This window comes from Mytilus edulis, chromosome 9, assembly GCF_963676685.1.
Source record: "Mytilus edulis chromosome 9, xbMytEdul2.2, whole genome shotgun sequence".
Classification (NCBI taxonomy): Eukaryota; Metazoa; Mollusca; class Bivalvia; order Mytilida; family Mytilidae; genus Mytilus; species Mytilus edulis.
The window spans coordinates 46,760,496-46,787,091 of NC_092352.1; the positions used below are offsets into that span (position 1 = coordinate 46,760,496).

General features: G+C 32.0%; 1 protein-coding gene across 1 annotated transcript in view; it reads right to left on the reverse strand.

The window, feature by feature from the left end:
- LOC139489713 (uncharacterized) overlaps nt 1–26,596 on the reverse strand; it is a 73,878-nt gene that overhangs the window by 23,185 nt on the left and 24,097 nt on the right. Inside the window, exons 10-15 of the mRNA XM_071276446.1 lie at nt 22,119–22,283; nt 9,678–9,742; nt 7,669–7,888; nt 7,053–7,223; nt 4,697–4,870; nt 346–516 (exon numbers count right to left, since the gene is read on the reverse strand). Of these exons, the coding sequence (XP_071132547.1) occupies nt 346–516; nt 4,697–4,870; nt 7,053–7,223; nt 7,669–7,888; nt 9,678–9,742; nt 22,119–22,283 (966 nt within the window). The remainder of the gene's footprint in view (nt 1–345; nt 517–4,696; nt 4,871–7,052; nt 7,224–7,668; nt 7,889–9,677; nt 9,743–22,118; nt 22,284–26,596) is intronic.

Sequence of the window (26,596 nt, forward strand, 5' to 3'; positions counted from 1 at the left end):
AAGAAGCCCCTCCAATTTGTTTAATTCTGGTAAAGCCCTTTTTCAAATCTTGTATTTCTATATTTCCATTTCCCCAGTTTAATTTTTTTGTGAAATATAAAAATTTTACACAAACAAAACACAACACAAAAATATAAAGTATCATTATGAAAAACTCATAAAAAATTGGTAATTTTTTTTTAGGAAAAGATGGTTTTGAATACAAATCTATGAAATTATCAAAACGTCAGGTAAAAATAAGTGTCATTTGGTATCTGTGTCCAACATCATTATTTGACATTATGAGGAATATGTTTCTGACATTTAAAAACATGATAAGAAAATGAAATTCTACATTATACAAACCTGAGCAAGGCATTTTTAAACAAGTCATAATATCTGACCCAGGTCCAAAACAACTGGATCCATTATATTTGGGAGCTGGGTAAGTACATGTCCTATCCCTAAAATGATGTCCTATGCCACAATTGGTAGAACATGATGACCAAGAATTCCAATTTCCCCAATTACCATTTACTGTAATATAGACATTAAAAGAGTTTCTACAAGGAATAAAACACATTGTCATGTTAATTGATACACCGATAATACTGTTGATTCATTTATTTTCATGGGTACCAACTTTATATTGATATAGGAAGATGTGGTATGAGTGTCAATGAGACAACTCTCCATCCAGGTAACAATTTATAAAAGTAAACCATTATAGGTCAATATTGAAGATTTTTTTTGAAGTTTCGCTGATATCTCAATATATATGGTATACATCCAGAAAAACAGTTTCCTTTATTCTTTCTGTCTGAGGTATAATTTAGTACATTTTATTGTGTTGTTTTATAATACTTGTGAGATTTTTATATGTAGTTCTGTAAATTCAGAAATTAATGCGAGGTTTTTATTATTGCGAAAAATGCGACTGAGTTGTAAACGCAATAATTTAAACTCGCATTTTGAAATAATTTATATGAATTTAACAGTATTTTTCTCAAAATCGTAAAAATTAAAATCGCATTTAAGTCTAAAATAACAAAATTGCAATAATAAATGCACGCAATAATTTCTGAATTTACAGTATATCATACAAGTATATAGAGCATAGTCTTTGTATGAGGTTGATACGAGGTTATAAAGAACTAAGAGAAGTAAATTGACAGAAGACACAATTCAAGGTCGATATAACATTGTATTGACCTCCAGGAATTTAAAATACAATTGTTATATTATTAATCAGGGCTATTCCAGTAAAAATTATCCAGGGGGGGTGGAACGCCACTTATTTTTTTACCCCCCACCTATGGAAAAGATTAAAAAAATACACCCCCACCTAGAACATGTATTTTCTTCCAAGACCCCCTACCTAGAGAAAAAAAATAAAAGTTAGCTAGTTTTTTAAAGTATACAAAAATGTTGCATCCTGTCAAATAAATGTAAAATTTGTTGGTTTATCTATTTCAGTGCATCCAAAAAGCCCTAAATCCGCCTCTCAGGTCTCAATGGCAATCATACCACATCTTCTTTTTTATACTAGCTATGTTGCTATTAAAATATAAAATGAAACATGTAACAATGTTATGGAGCAGCAGACGACAGATGCAAAATGACGGCAATAGCTCACAGTGACCGAAAAAAGGGGGTGCGATTTTAATTATGGCCCATTTTATTTTTAAAACTGTCAATAACATTTTCAGGTACGACATATTCATCAGGTGGGGAAACTGGTTGGCACCAACCATTTGATGTTTCAGAGATTAGCTTGAGCCATAAAATATTTTTGGTAGGCACAATGTAATTTTTTTTTTTTTTTTGTATTTTTTATATACATTTTTTTTTTCAATAGGCAAATGTTGAGGAAGATGATATACTCTCCTGTGTAACAAGGCCATATTTTTCCGCAAAAATTAGGCCATTTTTTTTCCTTCAATACCACCCACGCAACATGTGCAATAAAAATCTAATTGTCGGTGCCAAATATAAATATTTTTTTATGGACCGCATAGTTTGGATGTCACCCACACATATTTTTTTGTGGGGAGACGGTATACAAGGGAGAGGGTACTTGAAGTTGTTATAAACTGTATGCAATAAAATATTATTTGGGACAAAAATTGCAAAGAATTGGCCAGTCCACCTTATTAAGGACATATTCTTTGCAAGGAAAGAGATTTAAGTACAGCAAATTCTGCCATTTCAATTTCAATGAATATACAATAACTTCTTCCAACCGCAACAATATTTAAGTTAACCTTTATTTACAATGTTTAAACTGGTACTGTTGCCTTGTTCATGTTCATGTTGGGTTTTTTTACATTAAATTTGGGTCTTCGTCGATACCATACTTATTCCAGACGTTCCGTATCAGAGGACATTTCAGGCAATTCCTCTGCACTTCTTGTATCATTATATCTTCATCACGGTGACAAGAATAACAGTATAGAGTACCATTAATTCATAGAACAAAACAACAAATCGCTGAAGAAGTCATGTTTACAAAATGTCAAAATGAGCCAAAGACCAAAAAATGACAAGGACAGTTAAGCGTCTTTTATGGAGACAAAAACTATATTCCTAAAAAGTCTTTGGGGTTCTTCAATCGAAATAATAGCAAGCTAAACTAAATGAGATTATTATAAGGGCTAAATCTCGTCTGTACTAGCCAAATTTAACAAATTTAAAGTTGTTTATAAAAAAAAATATATATCATGAATGATGGTTAATTACGTTTTTCGGGTTATCAGTTAGACCGCATGGTTTTATTATTACAATAGGAAAACACCCGAGACGTGAAATCGCATGGTTCTATTATCATAGGTAAACATCCGAGACGTCCCAAAAATATATAGGTGCTCCTATTATTGGAGGAACATTACACAGTTGTGTACACACACATGGCGGCATGGAACACGATCGGAAATTGATTTGACGATATCTAAACGTTTCGAAACGAAGTGAAAAGTATCGTGCGCCACGTGGGCGCTTACATTTGTCACTGTATGCATCATTTCTTGTCAATATGCGCTATAGGCGCAGGGGGCACGTCCTTCCCGATCACTGGTTTGACAAGAACACAAACGGACGCTTAAAATTAGTGGTCTGCCAACTTTATTTGCAGTCGGATGACCTTTTCAGGAGAATCTTCCTTCATAACAGGGGGAACAATATGTTTAACCTATCATTCAGAAACCCCCCACCAACAGAAATGAATTTAAATCGGGACCACCACCCTCCAGAATACAATTATGTTGATAACCCCCCACCTATGGAAAAAAATATCATCGGCATTCCGCCCCTCCTAGGTAAATTTTACTGGAATAACCCTCAGCAACTATTGCATGCACAACGAGAAATCAAATGATTTATAGAATACATTTTTAGAAACATGCTGTTTGTCCTGTGCACTATGCAGTTTTTGACCTACAAAAAGCTAAACAAATAGTATTGGCGTGCAATCTGAGTAAATACAAATGTACATGTGATCAAGTTTTAATGGACAACAAATCCTTAACCAGATGCTCCACAGGGCGCAGCTTTATATGACCGCAGTGGTCGAACCCTGAACAGTTGGGGCAAGTATGGACACAACATTCAAGCTTGATACATCATAGGTTTCTAACAGAGAATGAATGTGTTCTAATGAACTAAAAAAATATTATTTTTTTTGCTATTGAGCAATACACTATGCTGTTGAATATTTATCCCCTCAAACAAAAATACTTGTAGAAAAATTCATTTTAATTTCTAAAACTGAAATGAGAAAATTTTTACCCCCTACCCCCTCCCACATTTTTTTTCACCTGCCCTGTTTCCTTATTAAAGAAAATAATCTCAATTAAAATTTCTAATGGAGTTGGCAACAATAACTACTCATTTAAATACACATCATGAAATATTAAAATATAAAAAGACAAAGTCATGGTTAAAGTTAATATAAATAAACAGTAACCTCTAAAAATAAATTTACAGCTACACATCTCAAGACAATCATCATTTCTTAATACATAATTTTCAAGCAGTGTTAGGGAGGTAATCAAGTAGTCAAACATACATGTAACCATGTTCTTTAAATTTTAATTGGATTACCTCCCCTTCACTGCTTTTAAATTTTCTAAATTGTCCTTTAACCAGAAAAATACCTTGTTTTCCCCCTAATTACTTGATGATTTGAACTATACCTCCAATAACCATCCCTTTGTAGTATGGAAACTTGTGGTAAAATTTCAGAGAGATTTATACACTTAAACACAAGCTATTGACTGAAAACTAAAAAAATGCTTATTTTGGCCCATTTTATGGCCCCAAATACCTACACATTTGACACCATAATCCTCAAATTAAATACAAACCTTCTACCTGTGGTATTAAACATTGAGGTACAATTGCAGAGCAATTGAAATGCTTATACACAAGTTGATATCCTGAAAGTAGAAAAATGCTTGTTTTGGGCCCCTTTTTCCAAAACGGTAGGGACCATCATCCCCAAAATCAATCCCAACCTTCCTTTTGAGGTATTGAACCTTTTTATAAAATTTCATAGAGATCCATTCACTTTAACTTAAGCTATTGTCCGAACACCAAATGTGTCTTCAGACAACGACGCAGACGAAAACATCATACCATTATACGAACGCAAAAATATTTTGCTGTCATATAAAAACATAACAATCATGATTAATAAAATATAATATATAAAGATACTTACTTGGACAAGGTTTAGCATTACAAAAAGACTTGACTTCGGTATCTTCCTTAAAACAAACAATGGTTTTGTTCTTTTTTGATGGATTACATTTCCTAACACGAGATTTTTCCCCTTTACCACAGGTTTGGGAGCAATCTGACCAAGAAGACCAGTCACTGTATGATATCCTTTCATCTGGAGAAAAAAATCAGAAATACTTTTGTTTTAAAATTGAATCACATATTATTTATTTGGTAACACTAATACTCAATAAACACAACAATAAGAAATAAATACTGTGGGTTCTAATTTCTCATTAATTTTTTGGGTACTATGGAAAACTACAAATTTTGAAAGTTCAAGGAAGTGTAAATTCAATATAATTTGTGTATAAATTTGGGCAAAACTATAAAAATTAAATATCCTTGAAAATACAATTTTTTCATCAACAAAAGTTAGTATCCACGAAAATATATGAATCGACTGTAGATGGATGCCATCGATTGTTTGATGCCAATTTTACATAGACAATTTCTTTCTTTACAAGACTGCTTCTAAAGAACTGCAAGTCTGTTTATATTGTCAAAGATTGTAGTTTGACATTACATTTAGAACTATTGGAGGCATGGAAGCCACAGTATGTGATTCATTTGTTTTTTCGTGGATGCCAATTTTTGTGGATTGAGGAAATATGCATTTTTGTGGATAAATGATTCCTGGTTTTTCCAAAGTCTACATACAAGCCTTACTGTAGCATGTTCCTAGTTGAAAACCTAAAATTCATGTTTTACCTTTACCATGCAAATTGATATCCCAGGTATATTGACCTATATATATATATATATCCACAGTTTTCTTCAAGCAATGCAAAATGTGATATAAGATTAACAGACTAAGGGTTACCACTTACAGCAAATTTGGTTTGAAATTTGAAGTTAGTTTTCCCCCTTAAGTTTAAATTTGATGGATTAGTTCAACCACCAATAAAGGGCTGCGTTTTAGCGCATGATACGCCCGTTGCTGATTTAACTTGTCTTTTATGCTTTAAATGAATTTATATGATCAACTTGAAATATATATACAAATCAAAAGGGATGTTACATTAATATATTCACCAAAGTTTCATAAAATCCCCCTTTTTTAAGTATAAAAATTCATTACTTAAGAAAACGTAAAATCTAAAATTTATAAAAATGGAAAGGGAGCTTATGTCAATAGATATAAACAATTTATCAAAGTTGCATAAAATTTTGTGAAAGTGTTAGTTATTGTCCAAAAATTGGAAAATCCCCCCTTTTTTAAGCATAAAAATTCATCACACAGAAATGTAAAATCTGAAATTTATAAAAATTGAAAGGGAGCTTACATCAGTAGATATAAACAATTCACCAAAGTTTCATGGACATTGGTGAAAGCCTTTTTAAGTTATTGTCCGAAGTGTTGAAAATCCCCCTTTTTTTATGAATAAAGCCCCATAAATCCAAAACTTAAAATCCGAAATTTATAAAGATTAAAGGGAGCTTACATCAATAGATATAAACAATTCACCGAAGTTTCATGGATATTGGTGAAAGCCTTTTTGAGTTATTGTCCGAAGTGTTGAAAATCCCCCTTTTTTTATGAATAAAGCCCCATAAATCCAAAACTTAAAATCTGAAATTTATAAAAATTGAAAGGGAGCTTACATCAATAGATATAAACAATTCACCAAAGTTTCATGGACATTGGTGAAAGCCTTTTTGAGTTATTGTCCGAAGTGTTGAAAATCCCCCTTTTTTATGAATAAAGCCCCATAAATCCAAAACTTAAAATCTGAAATTAAAAAAAAACGAAAGGGAGCTTACGTCAATAGATATAAACAATTCACTTAAGTTTCATGGAAATTGGTGAAAGTGTTTTTGAGTTATTGTCCAAAGTGTGGACAACGGACGGACAGACGGATGGACGTATGGACTGACGGACGGATGGACAACGGTATACCATAATACGTCCCGTCTAAAAGACAACGGGCGTATAAAAACTGGAGGTAAAGTATGGTGCTCCAGAAAGGATTCACACCATATAAAGAGATATGATGGAGGAATTTTTGTTTGGCAAGGATATAGAACAATAGTTTCTTCAATAGCTATTTTTAAAGTTACTTACTGTAAATTCAGAAATAATGCCTGCATTTATTACTGTGATTTATCATTTTAGACTAAAGCGCATTTCTTATTCTTGCCATATTGAGAAAATCCTGATTAATTCGTATACAAAAAATTAAAACATGTGTTTAAATTATTGAGATTTTAATCCTGTCGCATTTTTCACAATAATAAAAACTTTGCAACAATTTCTGAATTTACAGTTCTTAAAAATTAAAATTTTTATTTCATACCACACTCTGCTGTTTTCAGGCATGGTGAGGTTTCTTCACTTATCCCAAGACAAGAACCACCAAACATGGCATAAGGCTGGTCACATCGTCTGTACCTTGTTCTTATACCATTATATCCACAGGTAACACTACATGTAGTCCAAGTCTCCCACTCACTCCATCCACCCATTACTATATAGGAAATGGAGCATATTTTACAATTGATATATGAGGGTCTAGATTGCAGGTCCTTCATTTCTTTATTTGGTAATTTTTTATACCATTTTTTATCTAACAAAGAATCCTTAATATTTTAAATGTAACAAAGCTAATATGTTGTAAATGATAACTGTTTGATTTTCAATTAATTCATTTTGTTTTGCCATCTTAATTTTTCTTCATAATTTCTTCAAAGAGTTATTCAAACAGTGTTTAAGGATAAATGAAAACATATTAGACTGAAACCACTACACAAATCATTGATTGATTGATTGGTCTTTAATGCCACTTCCACCACTACGTTAACAGTCTTGATTATTGTTATTGTTTAACAATCTAACCCAAATAGATCGCAACAGATAGTTAAAATGCACTTTAAATGTACATTTTTCTATTAAGCAAGTTAGACTTAACTTACCTGGACAATTTGCTAAATTGCAGGGTTGTATTTGCCATCTTTCTCCTTTACATCGTAATCCTGTTGTATTTTTACAACCTCTAAATCTTTCTCGAATACCTGTAGCACAAGACTTTGAACACTGTGTCCAAGCTGACCAAGGTGTGTACAAATCCTCTACAAACGGGTTCATTGGGTTAACATCAGGCTCGCCATCTGGTGGTTTATCTCTCTGGAATACCTTTATTTATACATATAGATATATTAGTATATATACTGCAGCTGTGCTATTTGAGCAGTCAAATTGCATTGAGCGTATATTCACAGTCAATGACCTTATATTCATATGTGATATACAGTCACTGACCATATATCACCTTTTTTTATGACGTTGACAATGCGTTTCCGTAGAGTTTTATTTATGACGTCAATAAAACATAGGGGTTCACGGAAATTTGACGTCTTCCGCTCAAAATTAAGAAATGATGGTTTTTACCCTAAATACTTCATTTAGAACAGTTATAAGAGTTGCAGTATATAAAGAATAACCATACATTGTCTCTAAATATAAAAGTTATTTGTACTCAGCTCGAAACAGCTAGAAATGCTCGGCACAGCCTCGCTTTCTACCTGTTTCTAAGCCTTGTACAAATAACATTGATATTTCGAGACAAAGTATGGCTATTCTATATATATATATATACTGTGGATTCATTTTTATTTCGCTCTAATTTTGAGGATTTCTCATGGGCATTTGATACAATATCAAAAGCCTCATTGTGGATAAAGTAACAAAATGCAAATATACCTGGGAAAATGTTCAAAGTATGCATAGCTTGTCCGATAATGTTAAGTCTTGTGTAAAAGCATTCATAATAAGAATTTGATTTGGTAGGTTAAGGTGAACTCCAAATTTTAATGTTCAACAAATTACATTTTTTTTAAGGTTGATTCTTCCTCTGAAGTTTAAGTCTGTGAAGGACCAAAAACAGTTAGACATATATAATCATTTGGCCCTGTCAGTACTGTGTAACAGCAAATACTCTCTTATATATTTCAATTTTCTGAAGTCTTGTATGTAGACATATATATTATAGCTTACTGTTTGGTGTGAGCCAAGGCTCCGTGTTGAAGACCATACTTTACCTATAATGCTTTAATTTTCAAACATTGTTACTTGGAAGGAGACTTGTCTCATTAGCACTCATACCATATCTTCTTATATCTATTTGCAATAATGATATGCGTAAGTTGTAACAATAATACAGTGTATTTCAAACAACTCTATCTGACTGACAAAATGTCAGACAAAAAACATTTCGTCAGACAGAATTGTTAAGATTTTTTAGTTGACAATATATACATTTAGAAGGAAAGGTCAAATTGACATTTTTTTTCGGTCAGACAAACCCTAAAACAGTTTGGTACAGACTGGTAATATGATTTCATATCTCTACTACTGAGGCTAGTTTAGATCTGTAGCATGTAATAACAGTCTTCACGATGAACGTTTAAATCTACAGGCTCAGAGCTCAATTTTTGAAAATTTTTAGTTAGATTCTGCTGGCCTGTAGATATGATTTTTACAGGCCAGAGAGCAATTTTACAAGCCTTGGCTGCCTGGGCTGCCACTCAGTGTGAAGACTGTAATAATCTGCTGAAAATTCAGAAATTATTGCAATTTTTTTATTATTGCGAAAAATGGGACAGCATTATAACGGCAAAATTAAAGAAAATAAATTTATATAAATTTAACAAGGTTTTTCTCAGTATCCCAAAATTTAAAACTGCATTTTAGTCTAAAATGACAAAATCACAATAATAAACGCATGCAATAATTTCTGAATTTACAGTACTTTTAAATTCACTGATCAATAAGTTAATAACAAAAACTGTACCAATTATTTAACTGCAACACCACCAGATTTAAATCATTTCAATTTAACTAACTTCCATCAATATTCAAAAAAATTCACAAACAAATAATGATTCAATCAGACCATTTATCAATAAGAAATACAGATACATACTCTGTGCATTAATGCCTTAAATTTAGCTTTTGATTCGTCTTTCTTGAATCTTTGCAATGAACCAGCTGTAAAAAATAGATATTAAATAAACAAATGTACTTAAAAACAGTCTACAAAAGGAGAGTTTTTAATTTTTAGAACTTGACATAGATTTTCTAAAAACAGTGGTATGTTTCATTTCACTTTATGCTTAAACTTCATACACATTCTCTTCACATGCAAACAACATTTTTGTCTGATATTTTTTTCACTTGTTTCAAATGTTTGCGATGTATATATAATCATTGAAATGTACTAAAAATTAACAATTAATGGGAGATAACTCTGTTATCATTCTAACCAAAATGTATTTAGATTGTTCTGGTATTACCAGACATGGAGAAATAAAAGACCCACCACTTTTATCTCAGGATGAGGGTACCTTCAAAATAGGGTGGTAAGGTTGGTGTATTTTTTTCTGCCATGTTTTGAAATTTTTCTATATTGCCTGATTCTTACAAAGACTGGCATGGCAATTAACTTATCAAAACTGCTATTATTTATTCCAACAAAAGACTGCTTTTCAAACTTGACTTTTAAAAAAAAAATAAAACACATTGTTTGTCACATTACACTAGTATGAAAAAGAAATGATACATAATGTGTCCTGTTATACAATGAGTCAAGACAATTATGACTTTGATAATTGTGACTTTTAAGTTTCCATTTTTATATGAATTTGGTTAAATATACTTACCATGAAATTACATTTATATTATATAGAATATGTTTGCTTTCACAACATGTTCTCATCGCAATTAACTAGGTGATTAAAAATTACATCCATGAGATGTACTCACCTACGTCATAGTTCACCTGTGTAACATACACTAGCTTTAGTTTTAATTTTTGCGTTCAAGAGAACGCATGTTTCTCGTCGGCAAGGATTTTTAACAGTTTACTGTTGAAAATCCTTATGTTTTATAAAAGACATTATTTGTTTTCGGAATATCGATATACGATTAATTTAATGTAAATCAGAATACAGCGCTTCTGCCAAGTTTCTGATATGCACGTTTTCGTCATTTTTACAGCTTACGAGTCTGGAAATACGACGACATAGAAAATGACCTTTGTTTAGCCGCCATTTACAAACATTAAATCGGGTCCGAGGAAAGGCAGAATTTAGCTGTCAAAATCGGACATGTTACGTGCATGAGTGCTACGTTTTTAAAAAGATATATATTTAAACGGATGTTTATTCCTTTTTTCACGCTCAGCTGACCGGATTTTTCACAGTGACTGCATTAGAGCAATGCTACGAAACGGGTCGAGTGTAAAGTTTGGATAAAGTCGATTGTTTACAATTTGCAGTCTGTACACGAGACTGTGTAAACACATCACTATATTAAAATCAGAATAGGTATTATGACCAGATCTGATTGTTTTTCATGTGGAAAACGTCCGTATGGGAGCGTATACCACTATTGTCACTAGAACCTCAATTGGTTCGATTGTTTACAATTTGCAGTCTGTTACGTGTACACCTGGTACACGAGACTGTGTAAACACATAACTATTAAATCAGAATAGGTATTTTGACCAGATCTGATTATTTTAATGTGGATAACGTCCGTATGGGAGCGTATACCACTATTGTGACTAGAACCTCAATTGGTTCAATAAATTTCAATCAGAAAAGGGAATCTGCCCATTTCTGATTGTTTTATTTGGAAAACGTTCCATACAGGGAGCGTAGACCAACAGTGATACTGTTTTAACAGTTGATAAATACATCACAATCAGAATAGGGATTTTGCCCACAACTGATGATGTTTATTTGGTTAACCTTTCATTCAGGGAACATAAACCATATTTATTGAAAATAAAACGTGCTCAATGGATCACTATAGACTTAAAATAGAATAGGGATTTTACCCAAGTCTATTTGATTAATGTTGACATGTTTCATACAGGAAATATAGGAACTAGAACAACATGCATGATTTAGAATCTGTAAGTTGCATTCATTCTAATAAAATACAGATTTGATATCTTACATAAAATTAAATCAACTATTTATTTATTGCACATTGATATTTATGGAGCATAGAATTGCACGTGGATGATTGTTGCAAATAAAATAAATTAGAATCAGACTAGTGAATTTAAGTCCAGGTCTATCTGACTTTTCTAGACATCCTTCCACCCAGGGAACATTATGTCTACTTTTATTATATTTTAAAACAACACAAGCATAGCTAATATTTGGTTGCACATTGTTTTTTTTGTGATGAACCAACAGTTTAGTCAATTAACATATTTGCTCATATTGATAATATATTGAACAAGTGTCTGGAAATAGTCAAGACAGATATTAAAGACACTGAAAATGATACATTGTTATCTAGTACAATACAAATGTGATTGTAGTTTAAGCATACCAATACATACTTCTTTTAAATATGTCCAGTTTAAATCAGGACAGTAATTCTTAGAAGCCTGAAATATTTTTCCAGAACAGCAAATTGCTGTAAATATTTAATTATTTTTTTTACTGATAAATAATTCTCCAATGCTCTAACAGACATGGAGACAGTAAGAATGGAGCACTGTTCTAAATACAGTTCAGGGGCGTAGCTAGAAAGAAACGATGTGGAAGCAACTACCGCCGAGCGTAGCGAGGCGAAAAATTTTTGGGACCCTATTATGCAGAATTTTTTTTTTTTCGGTTTTCGGTCATAGGACGGTTAAAAGAGGAGCTATATGTAGATAAAAATTTATGAATGTAAAACTATTAATAAATCTTCTGAATATAGTAATACATAAACAACAAATATTTGTGATACAGAATTTACTCAAAATTGTCCAAAATCTGCTCTTCGGGTCTGGGCAGAAACAAACTTCTCTATTACTTTGTCAACATTCACACTGAAATGCCGATGAACATGCAGTAATCATGGTAATGCTATGTAATTTTCGTTGTTCATTGTTGATCGTACATTTGTACATTTGATCTCAGGGCCATCATGGCATGGTAGCACTCGCGAGATGTTATAAACCAGCGTACGTGTTCGGCATCGAGCGACCTCCCAATTGAATTCGTCGAAAGTACATGCTAGGTCAGTTTCGTATGTTTCAGACAATATTGAGATTTGTTCGTTTGTGATATTTCCTTCAACACGATGAAGCCGTGAGATACAGCACAAAGAAGCGATTTTCTGATAACTTGACGCGACACCACTCTCCAGTTGCCATATCATATGGTCTATGAACGCAAAAAATAATGAGACTTTCCAATACTGTTTTGGCGTGGTTGCAGGGTGATTGGCTCGGCATATTTTCAACGATATCGAAGGGATCTGATAATTCTAATGCCGATTGGTACATCTCATTCCAAACTGATAAACTGTACACTGTAAAATGTGCTCCAAAACTACATATCTTAGAATAGACTGAGTATTACAAATTCAAAAGTAAAAATCTTGTAAAAGATACAAGTAACCTTCCGATTTTGTCATAATCTCCAAAAAAAAAAAAAATTATTTTGAAACCAAATGTCGTTATCTAATGATATTTCATCAATTAAAAAAAGTGACAACATAGGTGTTTCCTTTAACATTCAATTTATAATTTTTATACCCCCGCTTTAAAAAAGGGGGGTATACTGTTTTACCTCTGTCTGTCCGTCTGTCAGTCCGTCCGTCAGTCCGTCCATCAGTCCGTCCATCAGTCCGTCCGTCAGTCAGTCCGTCCCATGAAACTTTCGTCACAATTTTCTCAGGAACTACACATCCACCCTTTCTGTAATTTGGTATCAACATTTATATATGTCAGCCATACCGTGTGATGCGTTTTCAGATTCATCACTTGACAACTTCCTGTTTACCGAACACTTGTCTGATTTTACACATGATAGCCAAGTTGAAAATTTTCGTCACATTTTTCTCAGGAACTACAATACAAGGATTTCTGAAATTTGGTTTCAGGATTTATATAAGTCAGCTATACCGTGTGATGCGTTTTCAGATTCATCACTCGACAACTTCCTGTTTACCGAACACTTGTATGATTTTACACATGATAGCCAAGTTGAAAATTTTCGTCACATTTTTCTCAGGAACTACAATACAAGGATTTCTGAAATTTGGTTTCAGGATTTATATAAGTCAGCTATACCGTGTGATGCGTTTTCAGATTCATCACTCGACAACTTCCTGTTTACCGAACACTTGTATGATTTTACACATGATAGCCAAGTTGAAAATTTTCGTCACATTTTTCTCAGGAACTACAATACAATGATTTCTGAAATTTGGTTTCAGGATTTATATAAGTCAGCTATACCGTGTGATGCGTTTTCAGATTCATCACTTGACAACTTCCTGTTTACCGAACACTTGCATATTTTTACACTATTAATATTATCCACTTGCGGCGGGGGTATCATCAGTGAGCAGTAGCTCGCAGTTTCACTTGTTTATTTTGCCATTTCTTTTTTTGCATGCCGAATCAATGTGCACGCAACTTCGGAGCTACGATCTTTTTCTGAATGAACAGCCTCATCAACACTTGTAACTAGGTTGTCAAACTAATATCCGGGATAGACGGAAAAGACACCAACAGTCTCCGATTCCGATTGACAAACTCATCTCTCTCTCTTCTGCTTTTTTTTCTTTCTTTCTTTTTTTTTTCTTTTTTTTTTTATTTTGTGAAAACGACGTGGATGCACGTGCTGTCGTGCCTCCGGGTAGCTACGCCCCTGCAGTTGATACCTTGTGACAACTCTTTTTACTTATATTAAATTTCATGGTCAGTTTACTTATGACAAGAAGAACATGAATATTATAAGTATGAACTGCTATAACCAATTGTTTGTTTTTGTCGGCAGTAAGGAAACAAAGGCTTTTATATGTTTTTATGTAAACATTAGATTGTCTATTGAATAAAGAATTTAGGGGATGCCATGATGCATTTCACAAAGACTCATTCAAGGTAATGGCTTATATATTGATTACATAATTCAGAGTGTACATTGCCAATGCATTTATTAAATATAATATGTACTAATTCTGTTTTGTTTTGAGTACCAAAAAAAAAAAAAAAAAAAAAGAGGTGATAACGTAAGACTTAAGAGACTATCTTACCCTCACTATATGGGAATCACTGTCAAATTATACATATATCTTCCAATCATGAAAGCAAAAGGAGTTTGGATGCTCTTTTAAAGATAGAAATTTATGCCTTAATTTACATCTTAAGTTTTCTAAGCAATGCCAACAGATGGGCAAGTTTCTGCTATAAGGATTCATTCATTGGGTCCGTTTTATTCTTATTGTGAGATTGGTAGAACCCAACAGTTTATGCAATGGCTACACATTGTTTTTCCTAGAGTTAAATATTGATTCAGAATTCTGAAGTATAGAGGACTCAAATATGCTGATTTATAGAAACAAGATTATCATTAATTTAGATCTTGTAAAAAAATTAGTAAAATATTGGTAAATAAATAAATAAGATTTAAAGCATTGTGGATGCAGGATTTATTTAAAATGCTAGACATGGTCTAGGAAATTGAAGTAGTTCTCAAGATTTGAAACTATCTATTATACAGCTCTTTATATAAACCTTTTATTTAGTCAGTCTTTACAAGATGCAGAAAAAAAGAAGAGGTTTTTTTTGGAGTAACACATGATGTACCAATATAAACATATAATATATATACATTTCAATTGGTTCTCAAATTTTAGCACCAGTGTAGAAGCAGTTAATCTTACAGCAAAATGTAGGAAAAGCAATTTATTTAAAAGACTGATTAATAGTTAGCAAATAGCTTTCAATAGTCTAAGAATAGTACATGGAAGTAAAATATAGTATGATAATTCCATGATTATATCAAATCAAATGCGAGACATTTTCTTAATATTATACCTAAATATTAAAATGTCACTGTTTATGTTTATTTTTGCTCATTATAAGCATAAAGTTACAAAAATCTAGTCTGGTCAAAGTCAAGTTGTATATTATCTATATGCAGGAAGGTTTTCCGAATGCATGTGATTTTAACCTCGGAATTGATGGTAATTATTCACTTTTCAATTTCCATATTACCAGCCAGAATAATATAAATATATAGCATACAGTTAGTATCTTATGCAAGAATATGCTACACAAAATTGAAATGTGTTTATTTTAAACAATTACTTTGAATTTTGATTCAATATTGTTTTGAAAGATGTGATTATTTAAATCACATTAATTTTGTTTTTGCCAAATCTGGGGACAAATGCAAAATTCTTCTGAGTGACTAAGTTAACCAAATGACTGGGTTGAAGTCACAAAATACTACCAAAAGCTGTTTGGTTGATATATACATGTATTGAATCATATCAGAATGTATAGGATTCAGATGAGGTGAACCAAGACAGAAATAAAATGAGCATTTTTGATAGTGAAACCATTTCTGAAATAACTAAGAACACTTAAGGATACTGCAAGTTGGTACAAGTGTTTTCCATATTGCCAAACAAGTGTTTTTCTTTAAATACAACTATAGAACTATATTTGACAAGTTGCATTTTAGTATTTCTGATAGCGAAATAATTTCTGAAATTAATATAAACAATTGTCAAGAGCAACATACAAGAGTTGTTCATTATGTCAAATTTTTGTTTCTTTAAATTTGGAACTGTACATGGCAAGATATTCTAGAAAGTTAACCGTTGTGAATGTTAATTAGAAATATCAAAACATTTTATTTTAGACAGATTTTTCATAGCTGGAGAAAATCATCTGTTAGCATTCTTTTTGGACTTATAAGGACAACAATCATGGCTTTAATTCAGCTCAACATCCAAATGTTCTGTGGAAGCAGTATATCAATGGAAACATGTATACTGAAACTTTTCCACTGATTTGTCCATTTCTGTATTTTTACACTTGAGTAGTCCAATACAAAACAAAAATATTGTTCATGGTTGAAATGGTAGACATTGTATTCAAAGGTTCTACCACTCATAGAAATTTTATCAGATTTTTTAAATTTAGTCAGTTTAGAGAATTGTCATTATACAATAGTACAAGACTTCTCTTGATGAAATTATTTTATTCTAAATCTATGAAATATTAAAAGTAGTATATCTAGCAGAGAAGCAAATTCTCAGGGACTATAACTTTAAAAAAGTTTAAAGATTAATCCAGATTTAGCATAATCATGAAACAACTTTGGTTTGAGTCTTTAATAAACTTTGATTGTATTAAGGACACCTATTTACAAAGTATATTTTAATTGTTTATAATTCTTTAATTAAGTAGAAAAGAATTTATTTCGAAAGATGTGATATTGATCAGGTTATCAAAAGACGACAGCAATCATATATTATCTGTTATTATATTAATATACAGAAAACAATGGAAAGTTAAAGAAAGGTAATAATGTTTCCAAATAAACTTAAGTTTCAAAGTGGAAAGTAATGAAATTAAGGTTGGATTAGTTCTTGTCGATTTGTACAAGCAACAAGAACAACCTATTCAGAAATAAATGCTTATTTACTGTTGCATAAATATTACAACACATTTAGCTCATAATGAAGGAGCTTTAATATAATTATTTCTATACTGACCTGCAGATTATTTATTCATCAGATATAGAAATATGGGGTATATATATACATGTGAGTGCCATTGAGACAACTCTACATCAAGTCTATTAATTTTGCATACTTGTATTTATACAATCTGCAAAGTTTGCCATTGATACATATAGTTATGCAGCATAGCTTCATTGTATAATAAATTCAGTAATTTCGGTTTTTACTAATATCCGTATTTACAAAATTTAATGGAGTTACTTTTTAAAAAATTTCACATAATTTTTTATATGTTGAAATTGTATGTGTGTGAGAGAATTTATCCTCCACCAAATGAAATACTGCTTGTTAATCAGTAAATATTCTATATAATATAAATGTAATTTCATGGTAAGTATATTTAACCAAATTCATATAAAATGGTAATTTTTGAAATCTCAAGAAGAGATTTTATATGAATTTATAGGGTTAAATATACTTACCACAATCCACCACCACCCCTGGAATAAATTCAGTTTTTTGTTCACTTAATTGAAATTATTCAATTAAACGACAAATTAAAACTAAAGCTAGTGTATGTTACACAGGTGAACTATGACGTAGGTGAGTACATCTCATGGATGTAATTTTTAATCACCTAGTTAATTGCGATGAGAACATGTTGTGAAAGCAAACATATTCTATATAATATAAATGTAATTTCATGGTAAGTATATTTAACCCTATAAATTCATATAAAATCTCTTCTTGAGATTTCAAAAATTACCATTTTTAACACATTTTTTTTTACTACATGTAAGTTTAGAGCCATTACAATGCACATCACATATATTAAGATCTCATTAATCCTTTTTTTAATCTTATCATACTGCACAGTAAATAATTTGCCTTTTTTATAAACAGAGTGGTTGAAATTTGGTATAAATGGGGAACAAAGGAAATGAGAAATTCATAAAATTATCAGCAGATTTGATTTTAATTTTTGGTGTTTTAAGGGCATACGATACAGTAGAGATCCCTCGTTGATTTTTTCTTAAAATTTTGATAGAAGGTCAATTTTAATGTGTACTTTTCAAATATGCAAAGAAAAAAGTACCTTCATGACTTACTTTTTGAGATAATTTGGTTCGAAATTTGCATATTTGGAAGAAAATCCCTGAAATTTCATAAATTATGACTTTTAAAGAAAGTAACAATACTTTTGAACGAAAAGTCATAACTTAACCGGGTTTTTTGTAAAATATTCCCTTGATCCATGGCATCAACATGCTGAAACAAGTTTAAGGTTTAATCAAATCATCATGTTCCGGATTAAGATTGCTATATCCGAAATAAAAAAATTGACCATATTTTTGCGTCTTTTCGGAAGTGCAGAAAAAATTTGATCGTTGATTTTTTCCTGAAATTTTGGCGGAGTGTTCTTGAAACAGTACTTGATTGATTGCAAAAGAAAAAAAATGGGGTCCATGTGCTTGTTTTTTCAATAAAAGCCATATACCTTAATTTTTTACGATGTCTGTCAGTATGGCGCTAAATTACGTTAAATTAAGTTTTAATCGCAACAAAGTCGTGTAATCATTCCCGCCGTACACGAGTTCGCTGTCAAGTATATGCAGGTGTTTTTCAAAGCGTTGATACTTATCATAAAAAATTATAAGATGGTTAATCATAAAATGGATAAACACTTGTGTTAAACATTTACGAAAAGAAATTTGGACAGGAACCTTTTCATGATAAAAAAAAAAACTATAAAAAAGGATTCTAGCAGATTGCTTTGTCAGATGTACGGCAAAAAAGAAAATCTGATAGAAGTATAAATTCCGTCCGACATTAGAGGATAGACAACATTATTGACATGACAAAATGTGAACCAACTATAAATTAAGTGAGGCGCTACCATAAATTGACAACAGTATAACCTTCAACAATGACAAAACCGATACCGTATCGTCAACTTTAAAAGGTCCCGACGTACTTTGATTTTTTTTTACATTCAAAAGATAATCATCTTTCAAATTTAAATAATAAGCAGTACTTCTTGTTTTATAATATAAGAGCTGTTTCGTGCAATTTAACTCATACCATTATTGCCTCAATCGACCGAAAATGAAGTTGTAATATAATATTTCATAGGAAGTACAGCAGCCGGTATAAGAGAATAATATTGAACGATGTCTTTATAAATAGATAAGTTACATAACCTTTTTTACGGCGTATACTTATGAATACTGGCGTACTTGTTTGTCTAGAAGTAGAGCTATATTGAAAATACTTTGTCCGATCGTCTAACTATACGACGAGTTTTAATGTGTGTACACTTTCTGATCTGTCTGTCTGCAATTAGTGTACATTTGCCGATACTTCAATTTTTATCTCTCAATACATTGAAGTACAATAGGGACATGCTAATACAAATAAGGAGACGTGGAATGATTACCAATGAGGCAAATCTCAATCAGAGACCAAATGGCTTAACGACTATAGGACATCGGACGGCCTTCAACAATGAGTAACACCCATACCGCATAGTAAGCTATGAAAGCGGTCCCTACATGACAAATGCAAAACAACTCAAACGGGAAACTTACGGCCTGATTTAAGTACAAAACAATGAACAAATTAAATACAAATATGATGAACAATACCAAAAGACACCATTTAATTACAAGCCCTTTTAACAGCATGTGTACGGGCGTTTTCTTGTTTTGGTCTATTACATCCAGTTTCATATACAAAAAGAATACAATCAATTAAACAAACTAACGTGTGACAATTCTGCATCTATTGGTAATATTTTGCTTAAATTCAAACCAAAAACGACACCAATATATTTTTTTGAAATCTTTTTAATGGACTTTTATTGACAGTTTTTCTACATACACATACAATATTATATGTTTTTAAAATATCAATTAAAATCGGCAATTTTTTTTTATGTACCAATTTCAAGTCCAGAACAGGATGAGACACTCTCTTTATTTATTATTTTATTTACGAATAGGGATGTTATAACACCTTGTCCACCAATGAGGGTCTCGCACATGAAGTCGGTTTTGTTATTTCATTGATAGTCTGTTAAATTTGGCCTTACAATGACAATTCTCCGTAAAATTTGGAGGCTGCCAAATGCTTAACAAAAAAACAAAAAAAAGACACAAACTTAACTATTTTGATTCTGATGTTTTTATGCCCCACTTACTATAGTAGAGGGGCATTATGTTTTCTGGTCTGTGCGTCCGTCCGTCCGTCCTTCCGTCTGTCCGTCCGTTCGTTCGTTCAGAATAAAGTTTTTTGTCAAGGTAGTTTAGGATGAAGTTGAAGTCCAATCAACTTCAAACTTAGTACACATGTTTACTATGATATGATCTTTCTAATTTAATTAGACTTATGACCCCAATTTTACGGTCCACTGAACATAGAAAATGATAGTGCAAGTGTCAGGTTAAAGTTTTTGGTCAAGGTAGTTTTTGATTTAGTTGAAGTCCAATCAACTTGAAACTTTGTACACATGTTCCTTAGGTTATGATCTTTCTAATTTAAATGTCAAATTACATTTTTTATCCCAATTTCACGGTCCACTGAACATAGAAAATGATAATGGGAGTGGGGCATCTGTGTACTATGGACACATTCTTGTTCAATTCAAGATAGTATTATTTACTTCGAATTCATTATCAATAAATGAAAATAACTGTTCTCGTCATGAAAAATATTGCACAGCTGTACAACACGCCGTAGTAATGACTTTTGTGTATGGATTTCAACACCAGACCCGATTCGGCCACCCTACGCGATATAGATTTTGTTTTTTTTTCTCATTAATCACGGGTTCGTACGTTTTCTCATTTCTTTAAGTTTCATTAAAATAACATTTGGATGTCATAAATGTGCAATTTAATATTTGCCGCTGGACGTTAAGCAGCTACCAATACTCATAATTAGCTATTGCAGGTCGTTTTGTTCCGAATTGTGTTATTGGTAAAATGTTTTTCAGCATGTAACAGTTTAAGCAACGAATAGTAAGATAGACCCCAATTCCTTGCAATTTTTCTTTCTCTACCTTGAGCAGATTCCGCTGGGGCCGTGCAGTTTTGACAGTTATTCAGTATCAGACTAAATTGCTCCACAATTCTTCTTCCGTCTTTCCATTTTATACTGTCAATACTCTCTTCTGTGTCTATCACTATTTCTTCAATTTCGTTATGCAAAATTGTATTTGATTTATTTTTGTTATCTCAAGTATTTCCTTTAATCTCACTGCTTTTCGGCGGATTTCTCCGTCTTTTAGAAATGGCCACTTTTTTAGCGGGTACTTTTTTAAATTCGCGCAACCGAAATTAATGACGTCAGTGAATATTCCGCGAAATATGACTTCTTTTAAAGCGACGTCGCGAAATGTTAACGTTCTTAAAAGAAACATCGCGAAATTACAACGTTCTGGTTACCAACGTCGGGAAAACAACACGAACAGTTTTGAAAATGTTATTATCTGCCCCTGCTACTGTATCGTATTCCCTTAACGCCACTTTTAAGCACAGCATTTAGGTTATTTTGTGGTGGCCAGTTTTTATTAGTGGAAGAATCTGGAGTGCCCAGAGAAAACCACTGACCTTTGATAGAAAAACTGACAATCCCAGTCAATTAAGATTGGAGTCGAGTGCACCCGTATAAGCAGGGTTCGAACTCACATTCTCAGTGTTGATTGGCTTGTGATTTCAGTAGTAACTACTAAGACCACTCGGCCACAGAGGCTCCAGATATCAGCAGATATGAGAGGCACACTGAGATAAAGGCCATCTAAACACACAGATGTGGTGATTCTGAACAGACAAAACAACACATGAGGTTGTAAATTTTAAAGGATAACTCTTACCTGTGCATTTGCCATTTAATGGTCTTCTTTCAACGGTTTTGCCTTTACAAACAGCTCCATCTACTGGTTTGTCTTCATTACAGACACGAAATCGCATTCTTCTTCCTTGTCCACAAACTGCTGATGAATTTGTATAACTGGACCATATTGACCACACACCAACCTCTGTAGAAAGCAGATTGACATATAAGGCCGTGTTCACATTGACCTAAACTCGGTGTTGTGTAAGTGTAACTCACACGTAAACTAAACAAAATTACATTCCCATTGATAAAACTCAATGTTTACATGTAGTGTAAATCATGTTTTGTCTACATGCAGTCGATACTCGATGTAGGCCTTGTGTAGATTAAGTGTACACAACACTAGGCATTTAAAACATTAGTTTCACCATGCATATTTAAGGAAGAAACGATTTTTTTTAATAAAATTGATATTTATAGCAATTATTTATGAAGTTCTTTACAGAAATATTTGTCTCAACTTGATATATTTATTTGTTTTGTTTAGAAATAAAACTTAACGAAGCTTTATTAAGCCCTTATCAAGACTCAAATCAGCATCATTGCCAAACACATAATTCATTTGAAAATTAAGGTCTTTCCGAATCGACTTGACTTACACAGAAATATTTGCCACTGGTCTTTACTCAAACAACAATTCACTCATAAATGCATTACTTAAAAAGTGTGAGGTAAATGTATTGTTTGTCTAGTATCTCGGATCCGTGAAATTACACTTAAAAAGTAAAAAAAACAAACATTACCCCCTTCCTTTGCCAAATACCTCTTGGAGAAGAAATACCATTTGAACAAACAGAAAGATAGAAATATAGTGATCTCTAATATATCCTTCTTCGTCTGTAAGCACGCTGTTGCAGCCTACGTTTTCTAATGCTAAATCGAGGCATCTTTAGTATCTTTAAACTACTGCAAATCATCAAAATGGCTTTCATAAAGAAGCAACCACTTAACTTCAAAAAAAGGAGGGGGGGGGGGGACATTTTGTTTATTTATCTGAGTCAGAATTTTGCCGCGCAAACGTTTTATTCCGGTTTTTTTTTCGATGCTGGTAATCAATTTTTTTTTCTTCAACATTTAACACTATAATGTGTGGGAAAACTCTTGATTCAGAATATTTTTTATCATCTGTAGAACCAGAATTGTTTTCTTTATCCAATTGGGGTTCGGAATATTTCCATCCCCCCTATTTAGAGTCAAATGGTCGTTCCCTTGCTGCTAGAAAAGTTGTCCGGAAATGTTTCATTCGATTCTACGTAATAAACATTTTTAAATGACATAGAGTTTGCAAATGTGAACAAATCTTATGTACAGGTAATTAAACAAGGTGTATAGATGTGAACAAATTTAATGTGAAACCAATGTCCAGTTCATTAAACTAATTGTAAACAAGTTTACTGTACATGGATTTTGGTGTGAACACGGCCTAAGATAAGTTTACCATCCACATAATGATAAATGAAGATTTCAAATTTTTAAGGTTAATTTTGTTGTAGTTTTTAAATGATTATATCACATTTTACTATTATCATTAATATAACTAGTGGTTATCAAGCCTTAGAGGTATTTCAAACTGCAACTTGATAATACTTTTTTTTAGCAATTGGTTTTCACTATTGTGAGTGGATAATAAGTACAGTAATAAAATATGTAACTTGCATGTATGTTGTTATTACAAATAGCATTGTTTGTGAATTGACTAAGTGTTGCTCTCTACCTATTGTAGTTTATTTAAACTTCTGACCAAATTGCAATTTCTTTTATATATATTTAATCAAAACTATTCAGCAGGTAAGAAATTTTAACAAACAGTTTAACTGCTGTTTCAGTTCATTTGTGAAAGTGCAAGCTGATAAAATAAGGCATACTTACAATCTTATTAAACTTTCATTCCACTCCATTGATATTATGAAAATTCAGTCTGATAATTTCTTAACACATTTTATTGTAATTACTAATATCCTGCTAAAGGTGACAGGTAGTAATTTTTGAATTTCTATTAAAATGTCCAAACTAAGCTTACATACAATTATTCTTTCAAAACATCTTTTATATTCATATTCATCCGTTTGAAGTACAAAATCTTATATTTAAGTGCATGTGAAATTACAATATCTTGTTTAAATAATAAGTTTCTATGGGAGATAATCTAAAATTTTTGATTTTATGAAATCTTGGTTATCTCCCTTTAAAACATAAAAAGAACATATTTAAGCTTTAAGTATATTTTACCAAGTATTTTAGAGATTAATTTAAAGAAAGCTTTCTAGAAAAATACTGTTGTATAAGAAATAATTTACAAACTTAAATTTTGACATTTCTTTTAGCAATTCAAAAATTACTACCTGTCAACTTTTGCATCATAATTACAAGAAAAAATTTATAGAAACTTTTAGACTGATTTTAATATTATCATTGAAATAGAATTATAGTCAAATAGGATTGTTAGTATGCTTTTTTTATGACCTTGCACTTTCACAACTTGACTGTTATTAGGTGTTCTACAGCAGTTTGTTAAAATTTCTGACCAGTTGAACAGACATGTAGTGACTTTGGTTTGATAAAACAATTTGCAATTTGGTCACAATTTTGAATAAACTGCAAAAAGTGGAACACGGCATATACATTCAAGTCACAACAGCAGACACCGCCTTTCTTTCCAAAAAAAACACCCCAAAAAACGAAAATTTTATAAGATTTCATAAATGGTTTTAAAACTATATCATGAATATATACAATTAAATTATAAAAAGAAAAGCAGAGTTTAACTAGATGTGTCAAAACGACATGAATGGCCACGTCCCACAAGCTGAAAAATCTGCAATTTGAATAACACATGTGGACACAAACATGATGGTAGCAGTAATCGGGAAGGACGTGCGCCTTGCGCCTATAGCGCATATCGACCAGAAATGGCGCATAGAGTGACTTATGTAAGCGCCCACGTGGCGCACGATATTTTTCACTTCGTTTCGAAACGTTTAAATATCATCAAAATGGATTAACAATCGTATTCCGAGCCGCCATGTGTGTGTGCACAACTGTGTAATGTTCTTCCAATGATAGGAGCACCTATATATTTTTGGGACGTCTCAGGTGTTTTCTTATGGTAATGATAAAACCATGCGGTACAACTGATTACCCAAAAAACGTAATTAACCATCATTCATGGTATGATTTTTCATAAACAACTTTAAATTTGTGAAATTTGGCTAGCACAGACGAGATTTATCTCTAATTATAATCTTTTAAATTAGTTTAGCTTGCTATTATTTCGATTAAAAAAAACCCAAAGCTTTTTTATGAATATATTTTTTGTCTCCATAAAAAGGCGCTTAACTGTCTTTGTCACTTTTTGGCTCGTTTTGACATTTTGTAAACATGCCTTCAACGAATTGTTGTTTTGTTCTATCATTTAATGATACTCTTATTGTTGTCATTGTGATGAAGTAATAATAATACAAGAAGTGCAGAGTATATGCCAGAAACGTCCTCTAATACGGAACGTTGGAATAAGTATGGTATCGACGAAGACCCAAATTTAATGTAAAAAAAAACCATGAACAAGTACCAGTATAAAGGTTTATATCTTAAATATTGTCTGGTTTGGAAGAACTTATTTTATATTCTTTGAAATTGAAATTACAAAATCACAGCAACAATATACATGATATTATTTAGAATCAGTATGGTAAGTACAAAAAATGTACCACCACCTCTTTGGCGAAATATACAAAATAAATTTTTTTTTCACTGTAGTCAATTCAAATCATGCAAATGGCCCACTCATTTGACAACATGGCCCATATTTTTTTAAAATGGCCCATTGAATTTATTTTGGAGGGGCCCTGGGCCCATAGAGAAAAAATCCTTCCAGATCACTGTGGTAGTCTCACATATCTAAAGTCAGCTCCAAATTTGGAGGCGTATAAAGAAAAAGTCGGTATAACTGTGATTTTCAACAATTTATCAAAGTCCAAAGCCCATTATTTTGGCAAAAATTAGTGGAGCAGAACAAAACTTAAACTTGATCTGTAACTCATCATTGTTACATGTAACTCACATACCAAAAATCAGCCCAATATCTGAAGGCATTTAGAAAAAAAGTCTGTATAACTGTGATTTTCAACAATTTATCAAAGTCCACAGCCTGTGATTTCGACAAAAATTAGTGGAGCAGAACGAAACTTAAACTTGATCTGTAACACATCATGGTTAGCTCACATACCAATAAACAGCTGCGCCATGAGCGCATGATACGCCCGACGTCTTGTGTGGAAGTTTTATGCAATAATCATAAATAGTTTCTGAGAAAGTTTTAAGCAATAACCATATATTGTTTTTGAGACACGGGGGGACATGTGAAATCCCTAACCCTGTTTTTTTTTTACAAAAAACTAAATTTCACTAAAATGAAATTTTGAATCAAAACCAAAAAGTATACAGATCTTTAGATTA